Source organism: Eschrichtius robustus, chromosome 1 (genome assembly GCF_028021215.1).
Source record: "Eschrichtius robustus isolate mEscRob2 chromosome 1, mEscRob2.pri, whole genome shotgun sequence".
Taxonomy (NCBI): Eukaryota; Metazoa; Chordata; class Mammalia; order Artiodactyla; family Eschrichtiidae; genus Eschrichtius; species Eschrichtius robustus.
The window spans coordinates 188,149,231-188,174,879 of record NC_090824.1 but is presented as its reverse complement, the minus strand read 5'-3'; the positions used below and the strand labels follow the sequence as shown (position 1 = coordinate 188,174,879).

The 25,649-nt window shown below is 37.9% G+C and overlaps 1 protein-coding gene across 2 annotated transcripts in view; it reads right to left on the bottom strand.

The window, feature by feature from the left end:
• Window positions 1–25,649, bottom strand: part of ARMC3 (armadillo repeat containing 3) — an 89,142-nt gene that overhangs the window by 38,458 nt on the left and 25,035 nt on the right. For both annotated transcript variants that reach the window (XM_068538630.1, XM_068538636.1), the window contains exons 4-9: window positions 24,055–24,123; window positions 23,634–23,809; window positions 21,064–21,258; window positions 18,672–18,855; window positions 12,830–12,982; window positions 12,610–12,715 (exon numbers count right to left, since the gene is read on the bottom strand). In XM_068538630.1, the coding sequence (XP_068394731.1) occupies window positions 12,610–12,715; window positions 12,830–12,982; window positions 18,672–18,855; window positions 21,064–21,258; window positions 23,634–23,809; window positions 24,055–24,123 (883 nt within the window). The remainder of the gene's footprint in view (window positions 1–12,609; window positions 12,716–12,829; window positions 12,983–18,671; window positions 18,856–21,063; window positions 21,259–23,633; window positions 23,810–24,054; window positions 24,124–25,649) is intronic.

Here is a 25,649-nt window from a genome sequence, read left to right as displayed (position 1 = left end):
GGGGCATTCTGTCTCTTTCTGGAGTCCCCTTGGGGCGTACTCCTTACTCATCTCCCTCATTTCCTTTATTGTGGTCCTGACTGTAGGTTACATGATAGCAGGATGGTCCCTAGGGAAGAGTTCTTTGTCTCTGGTATTGTGGAAGCAAGCGGTGGCCCAGCAATCAATCAAAAAAATTTTTTTTTAAGTAACCACTATATGTGCTGCCATTTAAAACGTCCTTGAGTCACTGCTGTTGTGGGAAGTCAAGAAGGGGTATTAAAAACAAAAAGTAAAAAAATAAGAAAGAGGAGATAACAACAGATTTAAGGAAATCGCCCAGTTCTTTATGGAGAGAACATGAAGTAAGTATGAAGAATCAGAGTGAGTTAGTATGATCTATGTGTAGACAACAGAGACCTGATTACTTTCTATATCAAAATCACAGTTTTGACTTACTTCTCCATAGGTCTTGAAATATTTGTATTGTAAATAATTTTTTATTGAATGAAAGATTTTAAAAATTTTACAGTGCTTTACAATTTCCAAAAGTTTCACACATGTGACTTCATATAAACCCATGATAACCCTTTTTTCCCCACCCCTGTATTGCCCACGCCCACAAGTGGTAACCACTAGTTTGTTCTTTTTATCTGTGAGTCTGCTTCTTTTTTCTTTTTAATTTTTTTGGTATTTATAAAAATTTTTAAATTTTATTTAATTTTTTTTATACACCAGGTTCTTATTAGTCATCAATTTCATACACATCAGTGTATACATGTCAATCCCAATTGCCCAATTCAGCACACCACCATCCCCACCCCCCCGCGGTTTTACCCCCTTGGTGTCCATATGTTTGTTCTCTACATCTGTGTCTCAACTTCTGCCCTGCAAACCGGTTCATCTGTACCATTTTTCTAGGTTCCACGTACATGCGTTAATATATGATATTTATCTCTTTCTGACTTACTTCACTCTGTATGACAGTCTCTAGATCCATCCACGTCTCAACGAATGACTCAATTTCATTCCTTTTTATGGCAGAGAAATATTCCATTGTATATATGTACCACATCTTCTTTAACCATTCGTCTGTTGATGGGCATTTAGGTTGCTTCCATGACCTGGCTATTGTAAATAGTGCTGCAATGAACATAGGGGTGCATGTGTCTTTTTGAATTATGGTTTTCTCTGGGTATATGCCCAGTAGTGGGATTGCTAGGTCATATGGTAATTCTATTTTTAGTTTTTTAAGGAACCTCCATACTGTTCTCCATAGTGGCTGTATCAATTTACATTCCCGCCAACAGTGCAAGAGGGTTCCCTTTTCTCCACACCCTCTCCAGCATTTGTTGTTTGTAGATTTTCTGATGATGCCCATTCTAACTGGTGTGAGGTGATACCTCATTGTAGTTTTGATTTGCATTTCTCTAATAATTAGTGATGTTGAGCAGCTTTTCATGTGCTTCTTGGCTATGTGTATATCTTCTTTGGAGAAATGTCTATTTAGGCCTTCTGCCCATTTTTGGATTGGGTTGTTTGTTTCTTTAATATTGAGCTGCATGAGCTGTTTATATATTTTGGAGATTAATCCTTTGTCCGTTGATTCATTTGCAAATATTTTCTCCCATTCTGAGGGGTGTCTTTTTGTCTTGTTTATGGTTTCCTTTGCTGTGCAAAAGCTTTGAAGTTTCATTAGGTCCCATTTGTTTATTTTTGTTTTTATTTCCATTACTGTAGGAGGTGGATCAAAAAAGATCTTGCTGTGATTTATGTCAAAGAGTGTTCTTGCTATGTTTTCCTCTAAGAGTTTTATAGTGTCCAGCCTTACATTTAGGTCTCGAATCCATTTTGACTTTATTTTTGTGTATGGTGTTAGGGAGTGTTCTAATTTCATTCTTTTACATGTAGCTGTCCAGTTTTGCCAGCACCACTTATTGAAGAGACTGTCTTTTCTCCATTGTATATCCTTGCCTCCTTTGTCATAGATTAGTTGAACCATAGGTGCATGGGTTTATCTCTGGGCTTTCTATCTTGTTCCATTGATCTGTGTTTCTGTTTTTATGCCAGTACCATATTGTCTTGATTACTGTAGCTTTGTAGTGTAGTCTGAAGTCAGGGAGTCTGATTCCTCCAGCTCCGTTTTTTTCCCTCAAGACTGCTTTGGCTATTCGGGGTCTTTTGTGTCTCCATAAAAGTTTTAAGATTTTTTGTTCTAGTTCTGTAAAAAATGCCATTGGTAATTTGATAGGGATTGCATTAAATCTGTAGATTGCTTTGGGTAGTATAGTCATTTTCACAATATTGATTCTTCCAATCCAAGAACATGGTATATCTCTCCATCTGTTGGTATCATCTTTAATTTCTTTCATCAGTGTCTTATAGTTTTCTGCATACAGGTCTTTTGTCTCCCTAGGTAGGTTTATTCCTGAGTATTTTATTCTTTTTGTTGCAATGGTAAATGGGAGTGTTTCCATAATTTCTCTTTCAGATTTTTCATCATTAGTGTATAGGAATGCAAGAGATTTCTGTGCATTAATTTTGTATCCTGCAGCTTTACCAAGTTCATTGATTAGGTCTAGTAGTTTTCGGGTGGCATTTTTAGGATTCTCTATGTATAGTATCATGTCATCTGCCAACAGTGACAGTTTTACTTCTTCTTTTCCAATTTGTATTCCTTTTATTTCTTTTTCTTCTCTGATTGCCATGGCTAGGACTTCCAAAACTATGTTGAATAATAGTGGTGAGAGTGGACATCCTTGTCTTGCTCCTGATCTTAGAGGAAATGCTTTCATTTTTTCACCATTGAGAATGATGTTTGCTGTGGGTTTGTCGTATATGGCCTTTATTATGTTGAGGTAGGTTCCCCCTGTGCCCACTTTCTGGAGAGTTTTTTTATCATAAATGGGTGTTGAATTTTGTCAAAAGCTTTTTCTGCATCTATTGAGATGATCATATGGTTTTTATTCTTCAATTTGTTAATATGGTGTATCACATTGATTGATTTGCGTATATTGAAGAATTCTTGCATCCCTGGGATAAATCCCACTTGGTCATGGTGTGTGATCCTTTTAATGTGTTGTTGGATTCTGTTTGCTAGTATTTTGTTGAGGATTTTTGCATCTATATTCATCAGTGATATTGGTCTGTAATTTTCTTTTTTTGTAGTATCTTTGTCTGGTTTTGGTATCAGGATGATGGTGGCCTCATAGAATGAGTTTGGGAGTGTTCCGTCCTCTGAAATTTTTTGGAGGAGTTTGAGAAGGAGGGGTGTTAGTTCTTCTCTAAATGTTTGATAGAATTCACCTGGACTTTTGTTTGTTGGAAGATTTTTAATCACAGTTTCAATTTCATTACTTGTGATTGGTCTGTTCATATTTTCTATTTCTTCCTGGTTCACTCTTGGAAGGTTATACCTTTCTAAGAATTTGTCCATTTCTTCCAGGGTGTCCATTTTATTGCCATAGAGTTGCTTGTAGTAGTCTCTTAGGATGCTTTGTATTTCTGCAGTGTCTGTTGTAACTTCTCCTTTTTCATTTCTAATTTTATTGATTTGAGTCCTCTCCCTCTTTTTCTTGATGAGTCTGGCTAATAGTTTATCAATTTTGTTTACCTTCTCAAAGAACCAGCTTTTAGTTTTATTGATCTTTGCTATTGTGTTCTTTGTTTCTATTTCATTTATTTCTGCTCTGATCTTTATGATTTCTTTCCTTCTGCCAACTTTGGGCTTTGTTTGTTCTTCTTTCTCTAGTTCCTTCAGGTGTAAGGTTAGATTGTTTATTTGAGATTTTTCTTGTTTCTTGAGGTAGGCTTGTATAGCTATATAGTTCCCTCTTAGAACTGCTTTTGCTGCATCCCATAGGTTTTGGGTCGTCGTGTTTTCATTGTCATTTGTCTCTAGGTACTTTTTGATTTCCTCTTTGATTTCTTCAGTGATCTCTTGGTTATATAATAGTAACGTATTGCTTAGCCTCCATGTGTTTGTGTTTTTTACGTTTTTTTCCCTGTTATTCATTTCTAATCTCATAGCGTTGTGATCAGAAAAGATGTTTGATATGATTTCAATTTTCTTAAATTTACTGAGGCTTGATTTGTGACCCAAGATGTGATCTATCCTGGAGAATGTTCCGTGCGCACTTGAGAAGAAAGTGTAATCTGCTGTTTTTGGATGGAATGTCCTATAAATGTCATTAAATCTATCTGGTCTATTGTGTCATTTAAAGCTTCTGTTTCCTTATTTATTTTCATTTTGGATGATCTGTCCATTGGTGTAAGTGAGGTGTTGAAGTCCTCCAGTATTACTGTGTTACTGTCGATTTCCTCTTTTATAGCTGTTAGCAGTTGCCTTATGTATTGAGGTGCTCCTATGTTGGGTGCATATATATTTATAATTGTTATATCTTCTCCTTGGATTGATCCCTTGATCATTATGTAGTGTCCTTCCTTGTCTCTTGTAACATTCTTTATTTTAAAGTCTATTTTATCTGATATGAGTATTGCTACTCCAGCTTTCTTTTGATTTCCATTTGCATGGAATATCTTTTTCCATCCCCTCACTTTCAGTCTGTATGTGTCCCTAGGTCTGAAGTGGGTCTCTTGTAGACAGCATATATATGGGTCTTGTTTTTGTATCCATTCAGCGAGCCTGTGTCTTTTGGTTGGAGCATTTAATCCATTCACGTTTAAGGTAATTATCGATATGTATGTTCCTATTACCATTTTCGTAATTGTTTTGGGTTTGTTTTTGTTGGTCCTTTTCTTCTCTTGTGTTTCCCACTTAGAGAAGTTCCTTCCTTTAGCATGTGTTGTAAAGCTGGTTTGGTGGTGCTGAATTCTCTTAGCTTTTGCTTGTCTGTAAAGCTTTTGATTTCTCCATCGAATCTGAATGAGATCCTTGCCGGGTAGAGTAATCTTGGTTGTAGGTTCTTCCCTTTCATCACTTTAAGTATATCATGCCACTCCCTTCTGGCTTGTAGAGCTTCTGCTGAGAAATCAGCTGTTAACCTTATGGGAGTTCCCTTGTATGTTATTTGTCATTTTTCCCTTTCTGCTTTCAATAATTTTTCTTTGTCTTTAATTTTTGCCAATTTGATTACTATGTGTCTCGGCGTGTTTCTCCTTGGATTTATCCTGTATGGGACTCGCTGCGCTTCCTGGACTTGGGTGGCTATTTCTTTTCCCATGTTAGGGAAATTTTCGACTATAATGTCTTCAAATATTTTCTCTGGTCCTTTCTCTCACTCTTCTCCTTCTGGGACCCCTACAATGTGAATGTTGTTGCATTTAACGTTGTCCCAGAGGTCTCTTAGGCTGTCTTCATTTCTTTTCATTCTTTTTTCTTTATTCTCTTCTGCAGTAGTGAATTCCAGCATTCTGTCTTCCAGGTCACTTATCCGTTCTTCTGCCTTAGTTATTCTGCTATTGATTCCTTCTAGTGTATTTTTCATTTCAGTTATTGTATTGTTCATCTCTGTTTGTTTGTTCTTTAATTCTTCTAGGTCTTTGTTAAACATTTCTTGCATCTTCTCGATCTTTGCCTGCATTCTTTTTCCGAGGTCCTGGATCATCTTCACTATCATTATTCTGAATTCTTTTTCTGGAAGGTTGCCTATCTCCACTTCATTAGTTGTTTTTCTGGGGTTTTATCTTGTTCCTTCATCTGGTACATAGCTCTCTGCCTTTTCATCTTGTCTATCTTTCTGTGAATGTGGTTTTTGTTCCACAGGCTGCAGGACTGTAGTTCTTCTTGCTTCTGCCGTCTGCCCTGTGGTGGATGAGGCTATCTAAGAGGCCTGTGTAAGTTTCCTGATGGGAGGGACTGGTGGTAGGTAGAGCTGACTGTTGCTCTGGTGGGAAGAGCTCAGTAAAACTATAATCCGGTTGTCTGCTGATGGGTGGGGCTGGGTTCCCTCCCTGTTGGTTGTTTGGCCTGAGGCAACCCAACACTGGAGCCTACCTGGGCTCTTTGGTGGGGCTAATGACAGACTCTGGGAGGGCTCACGCCAAGGAGTATTTCCCAGGACTTCTGCTGCCCATGTCCTTGTCCCCACAGTGAGCCACAGCCACCCCCCGCCTCTGCAGGAGACCCTCCAACACTAGCAGGTAGGTCTGATTCAGTCTTCCTTGGGGTCACTGCCCCTTCCCCTGGGTCCTGATGCGCACACTACTTTGTGTGTGCCCTCCAAGAGTGGAGTCTCTGTTTCCCCAGTCCTGTCGAAGTCCTGCAATCAAATCCCACTAGGCTTCAAATTCTGATTCTCTAGGAATTCCTCCTCCCGTTGCCAGACCCCCAGGTTGGGAAGCCTGACCTGGGGCTCAGAACCTTCACTCCAGTGGGTGGACTTTTGTGATATAAGTGTTCTCCAGTCTGTGAGTTACTCATCCAGCAGTTATGGGAGTTGATTTTCCTGTGATTGCGCCCCTCCTACCGTCTCATTGTGGCTTCTCCTTTGTCTTTGGATGTGGGATATATTTTGTGGTGAGTTCCAGTGTCTTCCTGTTGATGATTGTCCAGCAGCTAGTTGTGACTCTGGTGTTCTCACAAGAGGGAGTGAGAGCACGTCCTTCTACTCTGCCATCTTGGTTCCTCCCTCAGTCTGCTTGACTCTGCTTCTTTTTTGTTTTATTCACTAGCCTGTTATATTTTTTAGATTCCACATATGAGTGATATCATACAGTATTTGTCTTTCTCTGTCTGACTTATTTCACTTAGCATAATGCCCTCCAAGTCCATCCACGTTGCTGCAAACGGCAAAATTTCATTCTTTTTTATGGCTGAATAGTATTCCATTATGTATATATACCACTTCTTTTTTTTTTTATTAATTTTTATTGGCGTATAGTTGCTTTACAATGTTGTGTTAGTTTCTGCTGTTCAGCAAAGTGAATCAGTTATATGTATATGTATATACACTCTTTTTTGGATTTCCTTCCCATTTAGATCACCACAAAGCATTGAGTAGAGCTCCCTGTGCTATACAGTAGGTTCTCATTAGTTATCTATTTTATATACAGTAGTGTATACGTGTCAATTGTAGTTATTACTTTTTATAATTTAATTTTATTCATTGTGTTTTATTTATTAAAATAATTGTATGTTTTGAAAAATACCTAGTCAACAATCGTATTATTTTCTAATCTTTTCATTGTTTACCAATAGCCAAAATTTATTTAGTGTTGGCACTGGGAAATGGAAAGCACTGAACTCTTTTCATTCTTGGAATAACTTAAAAACTCTAATTCTGATCAGATCCAACAGATGGCAGTGATGTTATAAATTAATAGTATAAAATATTCTTATAATATGTAGACTCTGCCCCTCAGAAAGTGTGAACCAAGAATAAATTCTCTCAGTACTTGCATAAATAATATAAAACTTTGATATGACTACTTGGATAAAAGAGTGCAAGGTAAATATAACATGAAATTTAGCTGAAATAGTACTTCTTCTTTCAAAAGCGAACAACTTTCTCCTTTCCAAAAAGTATTATAAATTGAGAATTGTCAGAAAGATTAACAGTGAACCAAAAAACATAATGGTGTCCAAATTAACTAAGTGGATTACATTTTTGTATAAAATTCATTATTGCTTCTTGGTTTCCTTTTTTATCTATTTCTTTCTATGGGGGTTGTTTTAACCTCACTTTTTACTTATTCACTTAAAAATGATATTACTTGTTTTCCCCCTGTCACTTTAAATAAGTGAATCTGGCTATTCTTGTCCTCTTTTCCTATACCCTCAAATAGTTATTTTTATTCTTATTCATTGCCTTTTGTCCACATTGAGTGACCTTTTTCTGCAGATAATAAAGAACGAAAAGTATTGCTAGAAGACTCTTAGAGCTAAATTGCTCTCCACTTTGTGATCCAAATTATGTGAAAACAAACAACACAATACAGATGATCACTTTCTGTTTTAAGTTATGGGCATTGTCCGATAGACCTTCTATTTTCCACTGTCCTTTTCGTTTTGGTTGTATTTCCCCCGGAAAGCCTGCTATGGGATGGTCACTACTCTAGATGCTTGGTGTGTGTCAGTGAATTAAACAGACAAAGGTGTTGGGTGCTGGTCAGAGAACATAATGAGTGAGCTGTATGGTATGTAAGAAAATGATAAGAGTTATGAGAAAAGGGCAGTAGGAAAGGAGGATGGAGTATGTGTGTGGGTGGTACAGTTGTAACCACTGTGGTCACCACAGGCCTCCTTGAGGGGACATTTGGGCAGACCTGAGGGGGTGAGGGACTGAGCGGTGGGCATCCTGGAGTAGAAGAACATTCCACGCAGAGAGGATGGTCATACAAAAGGCCTAAAGCAAAACACTTCTGGGAGGTGAATGTACTTTCAGAACATACTTTATTATCTATTTTATGCTTCATCATTTTACTCTCTGACATTGGCTTGTTTGTAAGTAAAGGGATTTGTGTTTGTTAAACTATTTTTTTAAACTACAATTTCACTTATCCATAACTCAATACCTGGAGACTTCACATATCCAGAACACACTTGAGAACTATCAGAAAAAAAAGAAAGGAAGAAAGAAATGGCCTGTGAAGACCAAAACACCCCTTAGAGCAGTGGCCTCAGGTCCTCCCTTATTGCTTTTATGTAAACTTTGATAAAGCTTGGTTACCTGGTATCCAAGCTTTTCACTGACTGAAAGGAAGGGATCTGAAGAGAACCTTGGCAGGGTTGTGCCTGCCAATCAGATCTACAGACAGCAGTGAATATTAACACTGCCAGCCTGCCAGTAGGAGTCAATAAAATGCACCAACCCCAAAGGCACCCCACCTGGAGGCTATACTCAGAGAGGAGGCAAGCACGCACTTTCCCTAAGGGACCCTGACGACAGCACCGTGGAGCGTCCGATAGCCACTTACTCAAAATGATAACCATACCCCACCCCCGCAAAGTTTTGATTCAAACTCATTACAAATTTTTAAAAGCTTTGTTGATTATAGAAGTAAATTTTCAAGTATCTAGAAGACTTTATCTAGGAAGCCTCATTCACAGAAAATAACAATTTGGCAAGATCTTTTGGTACCACTTAAAGAGATACTTATAATTCAAGTTGAAAATCTTCCACAAAGGGGTATGGATGGCCTGGTTATTTATTTATCATTGCTACCAAATTTCTCATCATTGTACTATTTTATTACATTTGGGTTGTTTTCTCTTCCAAGAGCGCAAATCTGAATCCAGGTATTTTAGATTATAAATTATTTTATGTATATTATAAAATTATGTTTTCAGATTATAAAAATACTTTGACTTAAAAAAGCATTTGCCAGTTTTGCAAAAAGAGTCACAGCAAAGTATGTTCCTCTTTCCTCTGGTTGATTTTTTTCTTTACTTCAGAAAATTCTGATTTACCCACAACTTTCCAAGCAAAACTCAGTTACATAAAGGAAATTATACCAGCATTATATGTTGTCATAACATGCCAGTTATTACTCAGTTCATGAAATGAGTCTCCAGCTCCAGAAGGTACCCTGAGTGTAAGAATTAGAAATCCATTTTAGGCACTTGAGATAGAAGTATAGGGGAAGGGGTTACATTTTAACAAAGAAAATTAGAATTCTCAGGGCTTAACTGCATTAAAAAAAAAAAAAAGGGCTAGCAATTATCAGGTATCCAAACAGCTACCAAATGCACCTGGAAGACAATAGCTCTGGGTTTTTGCCTTCTTCTCTTACTACTTAGGTGTGGTGGAAAAGCAACTTTCTAACTATTTCTAACCCCCAGCTCCAGCTACCCAGCAGCAGAGGCAGGGACTCAGCCTTGCTCCTATAGCTAGTACTTTGCTAGGAAAGCTGATGAAATGGACTGCTTCTAAAAATCGATGCTGGAAACACGCACCAATGCCGAGTTTAAGATAATTTTTTAAAAATGATCTGAGTAGGAAACATTTTTTTACTACAAATAACCAGTCATCTTTGTTGTCTCTTCTGCTGTGGTTAGCTTCAGTAAGTACCACCCTAGAAGGATCGACAATGGGGCTTGTTTGTGTTCATTCCTTTTGATTGACTATAAAATCTTTTTCAACCCCAGTTTTCAGCATTTGGCACAAACAGGTCAAACCTGACTCTATTTCCTCCTCAAAACCATTAATATTCAGTATCTTTTAGCTCAAAAAGTCCAAAGTAAAAGCTATATAGACCTCAAAAAAAATCCATAAAACACTTTCACTCATGTCCCATTTCCCTCACCAAACATAAGTTGGAAAAAAGAAATCACAATGTACGATACATAATAGGTTAAAGAAATAACAGCAATTAAAATTTATAAAAAATAAATTAAAATTACAAAAATAAGGTTGATTGTCATAGAGGAAAAGTCAGGCAGCATTTAGTCCTAATTGACCTCCCTGTGTTGACAAAATGGAACTATATTGGCAGAAGACAAAAATCTCATAAATAGATAATTGAGAGAGAAGATCTGAAGGCAGCTTCTTTTAGAACTACTTACCATCCTAATTTTCTATGATTTTATATAAAACGATGTAAACCAGGCAAACTCTCATCAAATCAAGAGAGCTATATACACTGGAGGCCTTTTAGAGTATGTTAGATAATATATAAATCTAAATGCACTGGAGATAGAAGTGTTCTTGTGTCATAAGATTTTTGCACTGGCATGACTACACTGGAAAAATCACTGAATATGTTGTTTTCAAATTGCTACTTACTATGACCCAATATTCTAGAAATGTGTGTGCTTTCATACAGATGATGATGGCCCTGAATTTAGGAAATTATCATGTCAAAGATTGTAGCTATTAAAGGAACATAATTTTGTTTTGATGCTTATGCATTTCAGCTACGTTTCTATTGGACATTGTTAGATTTTTAGTCATTCCATTAAGGTCTTATAAAATATTTGTGTGGGAGTATAGAAAAAGAAAGAAAGGGTAAGAGACAGATGAACTATATGATGGGGATGGAGGAGGATTTATTTCAAGTAAGAAAGGGGTCATTTTAGCCACAATGCCACAAAACAATAATAAATGGGTATTAAAAACTAACGTACTGAGATGGTTAATTTTATGTGTCACCTTGACTGGGCTAAGGGATGCCCAGTCAATAATGGTGAAACATTATTTCCGAGTGTGTCTGTGAGGGTGTTTCTGGAAGAGGTCAGCGTTTGAATCCGTAGACTGAATAAAGATCCCTCTTATCAACGTGGGTGGGCATCATCTAATCCATTGAGGAACTGTACAGAACAGAGGAGGAAGGGTGAATTTGCTCTCTGCTTGAGATGGGACAGCCATCTTCTCCTTTCCTTGGACATCAGTGCTCCTGGTTCTCACACTGGGACTGACCTTTACAACCTTGTTCTCCACGCCACAGACAGCAGATCGTGGGACTTCTCAGCCTTCATAAGCTCATGAGCCCATCCCTATAATAAATCTTACAAATATATCTCCTATTGGTTTTGTTTCTCTAGAGAACCCTGACTAATACTCATACCATTTTAGGGAAGGTAAATAGAATTTTTTTACTCTTCTTTATTTATTTAGATTTATTTTTTATTGAGGTTACATTGGCCTGTAACATTATATAAGTTCATATGTACATTATATTTCTACTTCTGTATACACTATGGTGTGCTCACCACCAAAAATTTAGTTTCCATCCGTTACCATACAGTTGATCCCCTTTACCCATTTCCCACTCCCCCCCGCCCCGCCCCGCCCCTTCCCCTCTGGTAATCACTACTCTGTTCTTTGTATCTATGCATTTGCTTTTGTTTGGTTGGGCTTGTTCATTTATTTTGTTGGTTTGTTTTTTATATTCCACATAAGAGTGAAATCATAGAATATTTGTCTTTCTCCATCTGACTTACTTCACTCAGTATAATATCTTCAGGGCCCATCCATGTTATCGCAAATGGCAATAATCATTTTATTTATGAAAGTTGCCTTCTAAAAATTCTTACTGTTTCATAAGGCAACCGTATCTTCTGTAGAGGAAATAGCAAGGCTTTGGGGTCTAAGAGATCTGGCTTTAATTTCCAGCTCATCTAGTTGAATGAATATGTGTACCCAGGAAAATTAGGGAAACTTGCAGAGCTTCAGTTTCCTCATTAGTAGATGGAGTATCTAGACAATTAAAAATTTAAATGAATATAAATCACATGCCACAGTGTTTGGAATACGGAGGACATTCCTTTTCAACCCTTCTCCATAAGTATTTACCCATATATGTTGTTTTCAATGAACTTTTAAAATGTTTCTCGATTTATCTAATGTTTATATCCTTTTAAAATTGGTTCTTTAAAAATTTTTTCTTGATTTACCAATATTTGTAGAATGTCTTTAATATTTCCAGCATTAGCCAGTTTTCTTTGTTCTGGAACCTTCTACAAGAGTTAGCCTGTTACCTGCATCAAATGGCCTGCACATTTTCCCAGCAAGCCCAGAAACCCTCGAGATTTTGTAATGTCTTTGGAAAACAGGCTTATCTGCTGACTCTTATTTTCATAAGGGTTCCTGAGGAATAAATAACTCAACATAGAAGCATCTGAAAGAATATGTAAACTGCCTTGAAAGCCAGGAGATTACAGTGAGCACATCTTGGACTGTTAAATATCCCATAAACAAGTCCCTGTTGAATGAGTCTTTTTGTACTTACTTTGCATTAGCGGGATTACAAGTGGTCAGATTCGCCAGGGCAAGGGCCGAAGCTTCCCTTACCTCTTCATTGTCACTTTTTAGTAACTGAATTAACTGTGGGATCCCTACAGAAAAAGAAAGATAAAATGTGACTTTACAGACCTCCATGTGAACTAGAATATGGCAACCTAAAAATGGCCTTTTCCATTTTTCAAAGTGGCCTTTTCCAATTTGCTTACCCTGATTATTGAAAAATTCTTTGCTGCCCGAATTCTCACACATTGCCGAAATAGCTTGGGAAGCGGCAATTTTAGTTCCATCGTTTTCAGAACCCAAAAGGGTTACAAGGCATTTTTCAACTTCTTGTTCGTGAAAAAGTTTTCTATTTTCAGCTTTCATAAACCAAAAGGGGAAAAAAAAAAATCAGAATTTTGCTGCAAAAACTGTGCAAGTATAAAGACTTCCCCATCCAAAATATGATAGGAATTCAAACTATTTGTTAGCTTTAGTCACAGTCTAAAATATATACCTATTTATCCTTTAGAACACAGTGATTATGCAAAGTGAATTATGGGCATTGCATTTTTTTCATATTCCCTCATATGATATCAATACTATGGCAAAGAAAATTCTATAATAAGAAAGAGGCAAGCTTCAGACTTAGCAAGAACTTATTTAACATCAATCATGTGCCTGTCATGGTGCTGTGTTCACACGCGCTGTCTTCTCACTGAATACAAAAACATGTTTATTTTAAATACAAAGCCCTATATTTGAAGAATGCCTAAGACGCACAAACCTGTGAGCTGGATGCTCAAGAGCAGAGCGGAGAGGAGGAGAAAGTCAAAATGAGTAATAAAGTATTGATATGATCCCAAGTCTTAAGGAATTTATGATCATCTTTTATCTTGTTACAATACATGCTGACATAGCAAAAATTATAATAATTACTTAATTGCTAAGTTGCCATAAACATAAAATAACATAAACATAGCACAGCTCTGTTTGAAAACAAAGTTATGACTCTAAGTACATACCATGATGTTAACCCCACTATAAAACACGAAATTAAAACCAAAACCAAAGTATTTTTAATGTTCTTTTTGTTCCCGATGTTCCTCTATTTAGTTTGATTTTTTAATAAATGACAATCTCATCACTATACAAAAGCAAATACTGCATTGAATTAAATTAGAACATTAAACAATTTTTGTTTTGTGTTCTACAGTTAATTCTAAATAAATTACTATTTATTAAAAGCATGTACTAGAAAAAATCTATATTAAACCAAACTCAGTTTTAATGCTATAATAGAACCAGAGACAAGTTGGAAAAGAAACAGCTTACAAATAATTCCTTGCTAATTTATTTACAGTTCTTAAGAAAATTTTGTCATAGGTTTGGTTCTTGTTAATTAACCTTTATAAAGTCAATGTAAATGATTAAAATGGAAGAATGTGTGATATGTGCTCTTAGGATGTTGATATACAAGAGAAGAATATTTTGTTAGGATAAAGATCTCTGCAAAAACTGCTGATACTACCTTAGATTACATTGACATGTGGAAATAATTCACTACTTGTACATATTTTAATTAACTTTTTTCCCAGAGATATCTTCAGAAATTATAGCAACTAGGTTTCCACTTTTATTGATTTTTGTCTTCTTTCAACAATGATTTTTAAAAATTACCTTTTTCACAGAAGCGGTATCACGGTCAGATGTCACCACCTTTGCAAATACTGTTTTGGCCTTTGTTCCTCTGATACACAGATGTATGCCTGAGCAATCTGGCCATCACTGGCACAAGCTAAGTCACTAACACTTCTGTTCATTCGTCTTAAACCAATCATGAACCATGTCCTGTAATCCTATCATTTTAATCCCTGCTCCTTTCATTTAAAACTGGAATTCAGTCAGGCCATAACTGTTTCATTAAAAAGCTGCGATTAATACTTAAATCTCAAGTATATGGCCCCTAAAATGTTTTAAAATATATGTAGTCCTTATTAGTTTTCCCTGAATAAACAAGATCTCAAACTTTTCCAGAATCTCTGACTTAAAATGCTCAGATTTATAATTAAGACTTCCGAGATGATGCTCAATCAGCTTTCCTAAACAGAACACTCTGAGTGGATTCTATCAAGAAAATCGACCAAAAGAATTAATTTGAAAAGACTAACTTTGGAGTATGTGATGGTTACAATAAAAAAACAGTGTATAAACAATTATTGGAATAATTTTAAAAAAATAATTTAAATACTGTGGGCAATTAGTTTCTCAACGCTGCTGGGAGTGTTCTCAAAATCCAGCTGTGTTCACCAAACCTCAAAAGTGCTGACTGCAGCGTGGCTATAATGGATTTAAAAGATGAATTAACATATTAACCAAGTACCCTCATTGAATTGCTACACTGAGAAGTATTTACGTGTTAATTACACAGAAAATAAAGATGGCAAGGTAATTATGCTACTAATAGAATAATGTCCTTTAAAAATAACATTTGTTCAGTATCACTAAATTTAAAAGCATGAGGTTTTGTATATGAAAATAAATCTGTATGTAATGATGCTTTTCGTTACCCATTCTCAGAAGTTGCTAGTGGGCCACCTGTGCTCCTGCTGAGATGTTAATGCCAGTTCATAAACCTCATGGCAACATGGTAGTTAACACCTTCCTCCTCCTGGTGCCAGGTCAAAGGCATACAGATTTAGGGGTGCATATTAAAACTTTACTCAGCAAACAAAACTTAAAGAGTGTATATTATGTGTTTTTGTTTCAGCTGTGTTTTTGACATGCAATGACAATGCTAACCCTAACCCTAGCCTACAAAAAAATTTTTTATGATGATGGAAAGTAAAAAGAGAATGTTATAAATGAATACGGAACAGTATAAGGAGCAACATTTGTAAAAACCTACTTATGAATGGAGTTAAGAAAATATAAACTGGACTACATCAAAGTTTAAAATGTCTATGCATCAAAAGACACAATCAATAGAGTTAAAAGGCAACCCACAGAATGGGAGAAAATATTTGCAAGTCAGATATCAGATAAGGAGTTAATATCTAGAAAATATAAAAACTCCTACAATTCAATAACAAAAAAACTTTAAACCCAGTTTAAAAATGGGCAAAGGATTTGAATAGGCATTTCTCCAAAGAAGATTTTTTAAATGGCCATTTAGCACATGAAAAAGATGCTCAACATCACTAAACATGAAGGAAATGCAAATCAAAACACAAAGAGATACCACTTCACACCCATTAGGATGGCTACTATTAAAAAAAGAAAAAAAGACAGAATATACCAAGTGTTGGCAAGAATGTGGAGAAATTGGAACCCTTGTGCCCTGTTGATGGGAATGTAAAATGGTGTAGCTGCTATGGAAAACAGTATGGCAGTTCCTCAAAATAGTAAACGTAGAATTACTGTATGACTCAGCAATTCCAGTTCTGGGTATATACCCTAAAGAATTGGAAGTGGGGGCTTAAAGAGATATTTGTACATCTATGTTCATAGCAGCATTATTCACTGTACCCAAAAGGTGGAAGCAATCCAGGTGTCTATTAGCGGATGAAAGGATCAACAAATGTGATATAATCATACAATGGCATATTTTTCAGAGTTAAAAAGGAAGGACATCCTGACACATGCTACAACATGAATGAACCTTGAGGACATTATGCTGAGTGAAATAAGCCAATCACAAAAGGACAAATATTGTATGATTCCACTTATATAAGTACTTGTAGTCAAACTCACAGAGACAGAAAGAATGGTGGTTTCCAAGGACTGCAGGGAGGGAGAACGGGGGAGTTATTTATTCATGGGTACAGAGGGTTAGGCTTGTGAGACGAAGAGGCCTGCAGCTGGATGGTGGTGATGGTAGCACAACAACATGAATGTATTTAATACCACTGAACTGTATGCTTAGAAATGGTGAAGTCGGTGAATTTTATACTATGTGTATTTTACAATTTTTCAAAAAAGAACAGAACTCATCTCCTTTCCTTCAATCAAAACCCGCTCTTCTTGAGTTCCCCATTTCTGTGAGTGGCACCATTCTACGTCCAGCTGTCCAAGCCAGAAGGCCTTGTCCTTGGCATCACCTTCTTCTTCCCTCAACCCACAAAGTCATTCAACAAACCCATATGGACCCTCAAGCACCGTGCTGCTGGATCTCCTTGCAAACGCCTCCGAGTCCATCCCGACCACCTCGGCTCTGTTTCAGGACCCCTCCTCCTCTCACCTAGATCACCGCAGCAGTCTCCTTCCCGGTCTTCCTGCATCTGGTCCTGCGCATGTCTAATCTCTTCTCCACTTTGCAGCAAGAGTGCTCTTTCTCTAAAAAGTGAAAATCTGTAGGGTTCCCTCCCCTCTCTAAGTCACTTGAGGGGTGCTTTGTTGCCATGAAAATAAAGTCCAAAGCCCTTAAACTTGGCTCGTGATGCCCATTAGCACGTGGCGCCTCATTACTTCTCCAGCCTTGACTCTCAGTTTTCTGCTGCAATCTATTCACTGGCCATTCTGAAAACTTTCGGCTCTGGAACTCACCACGCTCTGTCCCTCTCTGGCCATTACACACTGTCCCTTCTCCTCAGAGCACTGCTGAGCCTCCCCAACCCACCAGGACCTTCTTTGCCCAGCCAGTTTCCCTCATCTTCTCTAGGTCCGAGCCTGTAAATCACCTGTTCCAGGAAGGCTTGTCTGACCCGAGTCTGCATTAGGTGGACCCTCCTGGGGGATCCTGTTCCCCCATCATCAGGCACGTTTAACACGGCATCGCGACTGCCTGCTTACTTTCCTGTCCTGGGTTTGTTGATACAAACTGGGGGCTTAATAAACATTAATAAATGAATTCATAAACAGATCCAGATAGGCTGTAGCTCACTCACAGACACACCCGTAGGTCACTGCAGTGCCAGTAGCGTAATTAGTAGTAGAACTAGAGTGCAAGAGCTCTCCACCCCGTGCTCTTTTCACTACTGTATCGCGTGATGGGTAATAAACTCACGAAACTTGTATCACGAGAGGGGCCGAAACCCAAAGAGAAGTTGAGATACGTAAAAATTTTAGTTTTGACATTGCTCATGTTTTTCCATTGCCCTCTCATCTGGTCTCAAATAACTAAGAAGGCCTGAGATAGGTGGAGAACAGAACTGACCAGGTAATGACAAGGCCTAAGTTCCTTTTGGGAGAATTCTGAATTAAGCAATTTTGCCAAAATTAATTTTACAGGCTGTCTTTAGATTTGGCCTGTGTGATGTAAGTCACGAGGCCCCTCTCTACTGACTTTGTACTAGGAGGTGAAATTTGGCATACTGCACTAAAACTTTGAAGAAAGCCAGTATGGGTTGAAAAGGAAATGTTTCCCATAATATACACATAGACATATATACAGATGTGAGTATATATGTTTAGAATATAAATCACTTAAACTAGTCAAAGCTGTCATCATTTATAAAGAGGGGTGATGTGGAAGGGGGAAAATAAAATCACATCTTTTATTAAATAAAATACTCCAAATATACATAAATTGAAACTATAATTTTATCTTCAGTGTTCATGATGTAATTAATCTCTCATATTTTACAGATTTATGTCAACATAGCTTGCCAGTGAAATGAAAATTGTATTTTGTGTATAGTATGAGCATATTATTTTTCACAGCTATACAACATGGAACAGCTAGACTCCAGCTGCAACTCGAAATTACTGTATAGATATCATTCCAAATGTGGATTTATTGAAATGACGTTTTCGGTATCACAAAGAGTGCATACATTCTGGAAAATTTCAAAATCAGGAGAAATAAAAGCTTAAAACTTAATTTAGGAATGAACTGTTTAAAAAAAAGGTTAAAGTTAAATCATATTGAGTTTATTAAATCCTTGACAAAGCAATCTCTACTTTTACTTATTAGCATTGAGATGAACTTTGATCTTAAATAGTAAGTATAGCACTATCCTCAAATGACCATCTAAAAGCAGACAAATGCTCTAGCGTTTTTTAGTACTAATTGAAATCAAGGCTACAGGAGGAGATAGGTATGCTTAGTTTATACAAACTGAGACATACGATCATAAGCGGCTTTAGTAATTGCTCTTGCTGCATTCTTTTGAATATCAGGAATTGTAGAGTTTTCTGCAAATGACAGGAGCTTCTTAAGATCCCCTGTCTGCTGAATCATCACCATGGTATCCATATCTTCAAGGCAATTGGCCAACACGGAAAGCGCTTCTATATGAAGGTCACTCAATTCCTAACAATAAAAGCAAACACAACTTTAGAAAAGTGTAATAAAAGCAATCCATACTTTCCAAATTTTATTACAAGAGGGACTCAGGTCAGTCAGAACATAATGTAATTAATTTTGTTGTGACAGAGGCCCAAGGAAACAGTTCTGTCTATTAACGTGACATCTCTCTCCCTGACCATTAGTCCCGTCTCTTCTCATTTCCCCTATTCCAACATATTTTACAGATAAAAAATAGTTGCTGGAAACTTCCAGTAATGGTATCCAAGTGTTGTTGCTCAAGCAGCCTTCCACCGACAACAAGTTTAAAATCTAAAGAAAATATTTTTTGAAAAAGCAGACAGAAGCTGAAGGAAAGTATATTCCTTAAAATCTCCAATTGGTAGAGGGAGGTATTGTGAGTGTGTAGCTTTCTTGCCTGAGGAATCTCCAGAATCCCCATAGCAGTGGAAAACTGAAGCCTTTTCTGAACAGTTAGAAATTTAAGGTAGAAATCACAGCAAGGATGCTCCACTGCCATGGTATTCTACACAGCAGTGGTTCTGATCAAGAAACTCACTTCACAGCAAAAGAAATGCAGCAGTGGGCAGATGGTCACAGAAATCACTGGCTTTCCCATATTCCCTACCATCCTGAAGCAGCTGGCTTGATAGAATGGCCTACGGAAGACACAGTGACAGCGCTAGCTAAGTGGCAATAACTTGCAGGGCTATATATTCTCTGGAACAGCATCCAATATATGTTGCTGTTACTCCCAGGAACCAAGGAGTGGATGTGGGAGTGGCACCACTCACTATTACCCATGACAATTCAGTAGCAAAAATTTTGTTTCCTGTACCTGTAACCTCATGCTCTGCTGATCTAGAAATCTTAGATCCAAAGGGAGGGATACTTCCATCCGGAGACACAACAATGAATCCACAGAACTGAAAGCTAAGACTGCCACCTGGCCTCTTTGGGAGCCTCATGGCTCCGAATCAACAGGCAAAGAAGAGTTACTGTGCTGACTGGGGTGATTGAGCCCACCTATCCAAGGGAAATTGGACTGCTACTCCACAACAGAGGTGAGGAAGACTATGCCTGGAATACAGGGGGTCCCTTATGGCATCTCTTGGTAATACCATACCCTGTGATTAAGGTTGATGGAAAACTATAATGACCCAATCTGGGTACCACTACTAATGGTCCAGGCTCTTGAGGAATGAAGGTTTGGGTCACCACATCAAGTAAAGAATCAAGATGAGCTGAGGTGCTTGCTGAGGGCAAGGGGAATATGGAATGGGTATCGGAAGAAGGTAGTTATAAATACCAACTACAACCATGTGATCAGTTACAGAAAAGAGGACTATAATTGTCATGAGTATTGCTTCCTTATTTTGTTATGAGTGTGTGTGTGTGTGTGTGTGCGCGTATGAAATATCCTTTTCTTCTCTCTCTTATCCCCTCAGGCAACATGGGATGTACTGCCTTTACAATATGGTATTTAAGTACGGTTAATTTTACATCTTTATGGGATGTCAAGGAGAAGAGTAAACATCATCCAAGGACTTTGCATCCTCCTATGGGGAAGGGGACAGTGTGTTTTTGGTTGTACACAGGACAGCTGGACCATGTTAAGTGGAAGTATGATCTTGTTTTTGTCTTTATTTGGAGATTAATGATTTAGGAGCTGTGTACTGATGCCAGATTGACTAGCGATGGACTTGTGATGGTTAATATTTATGTTTTAACTTGGCTAGGCCACAGTATCCAGATATTTAGTCAAACATTATTCTAGATGTTTCTGTGAAGGCATTTTTTAGGTGAAATTAATATTTAAATCAGTAGACTGAGTAAAGCAGGTTACCCTCCATCATGTGTGGTAAATGACTCTTCTTGCTTTACCCTAGAGAAAACTGGGGCAGACAAAGGTTAAAAGACTAATTCTAGGTGTTTCAAGAAAACATAAGCTCACAAACAAAAACTTAAAAATCTTAAATCTTCTAAATTAGAAGATTTTAAAAAATTAAATTATTTTAGAATGCCCTCTACCATTAGTCTGATTTAATTGTGCTGGTAAACTATGTAGCAATAAGCAGATTAGTCCATTCTACTTAGCATCATGCTTAAATATAATAAAATTTCATTAAAAAAATATTCTATAATTTGTATTTTATAACAACACTTAGGAGAGATACATCTCCTCATAGAGAGTTGAATGAATGTTACAGGTACCTTAGTTTCTAGGATCTTAATAAGGTGGTCCACTCCTTGACTGTCTCTTAGCATTGCCCGGCACTCCTTATCATTTGTAATAACACCTAAGGTTTTGAGCGCCAACAACTGAATAATTGGATATTCTGACTTCAAGAGATCTAATATAGGAGGGATTGCATTTAGTTCTTGAAGTGTCGCTCGGCACTGAAAATCCTGCCAGGAAATATAAATGTTCAAATAAGTGATTTTTAAAGCAAAATACAGTCTCAAGAATGGAGAGATTCTATTTTCTAACAAAGAACATTATAAGTTATAATGTTCCCATCTTTTATTCTGGATTTGCTTCCAAAATACTCACAAACAAATACAAGCAAACCCTGGATTGACAACACCAAAATATTCATTTTAACTATACAGACCTTGTCAATAGTAGGAAATAGGCATGATCTATGACTTCTCAGCAGCTACTGTTTCTTTATTACACAGCAAATTCTTCTTACTAGAAACAGCATCACAATAAAATCTATGCATAATGAAATTCTTTTCACACGCTATACCCTGTTTCAAATAGTAGTCGATAAAATGAAATGATGGTATCAATTCCTTATTATCGTCATTCAAATGGATGGTTTATAAAATGCTAATCTGCATGCAGTGCTGTTGGCAGGACCTGTGCATGCAAATTTACATCAGGTTTAGTTCTGACACATGACCTTAATTTAAGACGTTTACAAGATCAAGGGGTCATTAGAGTACAGACAAGTCGCTCTGCATGGTGTGCCTGTAATCCTGGGTGAGTGGTGGAGGGAGGGTCGTTGGGGTGAGCGACAGAGAAAACAAAGCAAAAAAGTCATGAAAAGCCCCCAAACTCTGACTACTAAATCATGACATTTTAAATCAAGACAGGGTAAACTTAAAATGGAATTAAATACAGAAAAGGCCCCACTTCCAGCTTATCTTCCCTCTGTCTGTCCTTCAACTGGCCTCTCGTAGTCAGCTTCCTTCAGACATAAAAACTGTAGGTTGCTGCTTGCTATGGGTTGAATTGTAACCCCCCACCCCCAAAATATGTTGAAGTCCTAGTCCTCAGTACCTCAAAATGTGACCTTATTTGGAAATGGGATCGTTGCAGATGTAATTAGTTAAGCTAAGGTCATGGGGGAGTAGGGTGGGTAATTAGTGGTGTCCGTATAAGATTGGTGTCTTTATAACAGGAGGCGAGAGAGCCGACAGAGGGAGAGATTGCAGTGATGAGGCTGCAAACCAGGGACCGCCAAGGATTCACAGCCACCACCAGAAGCTGGGAAGAGGTAAGGGAGGATTCTACCCAGAGTCCCAGACGGAGCACGGCCCTGATGACACCTTGATGTCAGAAGTCCAGCCTCCAGAACCGTGAGGGAATAGGTTCCTGTTGTTTTAGCCAGTTTGTGGTACTTTGTTACAGCAGCCTTAGGAAATGAATACACTGTTATTAACTAGTCCTTCTGTTATGAAGAATAGTGGAGGTAAGTCTTTTCATTTCCACTTGATAAAAAATATAGAGAAATAGACTTAATGAGGAGTCTTGGCATGAAACACACAAACACGTTTGCAGGATTATTTAGGCCTATAGGATGAAGTAAAGTCACCAGAGAAGGGATATGGCTGCACTTGCTCTTCAGGAAGAGTAAAGGTAACACCAGTGGGGGCCCAGCTACGTGGCAAGGACATGCCAGGGCCAGGGTTGCATGCTTTGGGTGCCTTTTGGCATGAGTGCCTTTGTCCTCTTTTTCTATATATTTTGTCTAGATACTTTGCTTCTCAATGAACCCTCCTTCACCTTTGCTTCCATATCTCTTCTTTCACATTCTCTTGACGGCTACTTAAAATGGTGTCTTGTACTTCCAGTTGATCTGAAGCTTACCAAACGTGTGTGGGAATTGTTCAGGAACCTGAGCAGGAAAAGAAGCAGAGAAGGCTGTCCAAAGTGGTAGCAAGCTGACCTGCTGGGGGTGTGAGGGTGTGTGTGCTGGGTTGGGGATTGGAGGGGAGGGGCCAGAGGACAGGACAGGTTGTGGGCAAGGGCGGGTAGGGTGTTTCTTCCATTATGAAGGAAAGCAGCACAGTGAGGTAGCATCTTGCAACTGTGAATGATGAGTTCTGTTCAGCAAAACTCAACTTTTCACCAACAAAGAAGCCGAATCCAAAATCTTGGTACATTGCGTAAAGCAGATGATACAACCAATTGGATCACCAAGATTAGATCAACAGGTAACTGCCTAGGTCAAAACTAGTTCAACACTAATATTAGATTTCCTGTTTTGGAAGAAATAGTACTTACCTAGTATAATCCTGCCTTAATTTGCAAGCCATTCTATTTTTTTAAATGCCCTTTTATGGGGAACAATTACTTACAAAACGTGAAAACTGAAAGGTATCGACTCTAAACTTCCTTTTTTTTCCCCTCTGAATGATAACTACTAAATAGTACTGAGAAGGAGTGATTAATTAAAACTGGACCTTTTTTTGCAGCCTTGTCCTTTTTTTAATGGGAAAATAAATTCTGTAACCAGCTTTTGTCAAAACTCATTGTTAGAAATTAATCTCACCTGGACCAAGTTGTAAATGCACTCGATAGAATTCTTCTTCACGTCTGGGTCTGGGCTGCTTAGCAGTCTGATGAGAGGCTCTAATCCACCTTGTTCAAATATTTGCACTTTGCTGGTATACTCTGCAGACATGTTTGCTAGGCAAAGACTAGCAAACTCATGGATAACTACTTCCTCTGTGTATCAAAAACAAATAACACAAGTATGTAAAGGCTTATTCAACCATTACGTTAAAGCACGCTGTGAAAACCAAAGCTCCACAGATCTTACCTTGGTTGGAGCCCATCTTGGTTTGAGAGAGTTTAATGACAATACAAAATTGGTGTTTCAAAAACTATTTTCAATCGGTACTTTAATCAGATGTGAAAGATAAACCATTCCCCATTTTTGAAATATTGATAGATGGAGGATGCAGAGTTACCTTCTGCAGCCAGCTGAGCAATCACAGAATTCATGACATCTAACTCCCTTAACAATTTTTTGACATCATCTACAAAAGAAGAAACAGAATATTAATGTTTATTAATTATAATAATAATGGCAATGTCTGTGGAATAGTTCCTTATGAGATAGGTTCTATGATTACCTAATTTTACAGATAAGGAAATTGAGGTTCACAATCACACAGCAAGTAAGAGGTGGGGACGGGTTTCACACCCAGGTCTGTCTGACCCCAGACAGACTCTAGCCGATGTTCCTTGATTGCTCAGCTGTACGACCTTCCAAAACACTAGAAAAGATAACCATAAATGCATGAAAGTGCCTAGAACACCATCAGTAAAGTTGAGTTACTGTGCCCTACACTTGCTTATGATATAACAGTAATTCTTTTTTTTGTTTTGTTTTGTTTTGTTGGGAGGATATTTTTAAATTTAGATTTTAATAAAACTAGTATAAAATGCAAATAAGAATTATCCTCAGCCTTTTCCCATAAATACATCTTGTATATGTTCCATTTGCTTATCAGAAATGCCAAAAATGCTTAAAGATAAGTATATTAATTTTTTAAAGTTCACTTTTGTATTATTTATAGGAGCCTAATTAAAGCTAGACAATTATGCCCCTACTTCTTTTTTTTTTTTTTTTAAAGTAGGATTTTTTTTTTTTAATTTTATTTATTTATTTATTTTTATTTTTTGGCTGTGTTGGGTTTTCGCTTCTGTGCGAGGGCTTTCTCCAGTTGGGGCAAGCGGGGGCCACTCTTCATCGCGGTGTGCGGACCTCTCACTATCGCGGCCTCTCTCGTTGCGGAGCACAGGCTCCAGACGCGCAGGCTCAGTAGTTGTGGCTCACGGGTGTAGTTGCTCCGCGGCATGTGGGATCCTCCCAGACCAGGGCCCGAACCCGCGTCCTCTGCATTGGCAGGCAGATTCTCAACCACTGCGCCACCAGGGAAGCCCTATGCCCCTACTTCTTTCTTGCCATCCTTAACCCCCTTTTTCTGAGAAATAAGGCATAGCTGCTACTTCAGTTTTGCAGTTTCTCTTCTTGGTCGATTCTCTCTTCTGTAAGCCAAAATTAGTCTTACCAGAAGTTTGGAAAAATTCACTTTGCAGCAGCTGAAGCAGATCGTCTCAGGAATTAACCGCTGGATACGTTTGCCTTTTCTTGGACACCTTTTCCTGTGGGATTCAGGGATATGGCTGTTCCTCAACCTGTCAAAACTTCTTTCTTTCTGTTCTGTTCAGAATGGCTCAAAGAGGGCTAGCGAACTTACAGCTAGCTATATATGCACATGGATAGGCTTTCAGCACAAAAGAATAATTGAGTTTTGGGGAAGTGTAGGACTTCATTTTACAGTCGAAACTCCTCTGAAAAACACATTACCTCCACAGGTCAAGAAATAATAGCCATGGCATAACAGTCAGATCCTTCCAAGTGTCCTGGTAAACTAGGCAGAGGTGCCCCCTCTGGAAAAGCATGCTGTCATTCTCTTCTCACTCTTATGAGTCCAGTCTCTGTTGTCTGCAATGATTTTTTGGAAGGCTGTACCAAAGTTCCCTATTTTTACATGCT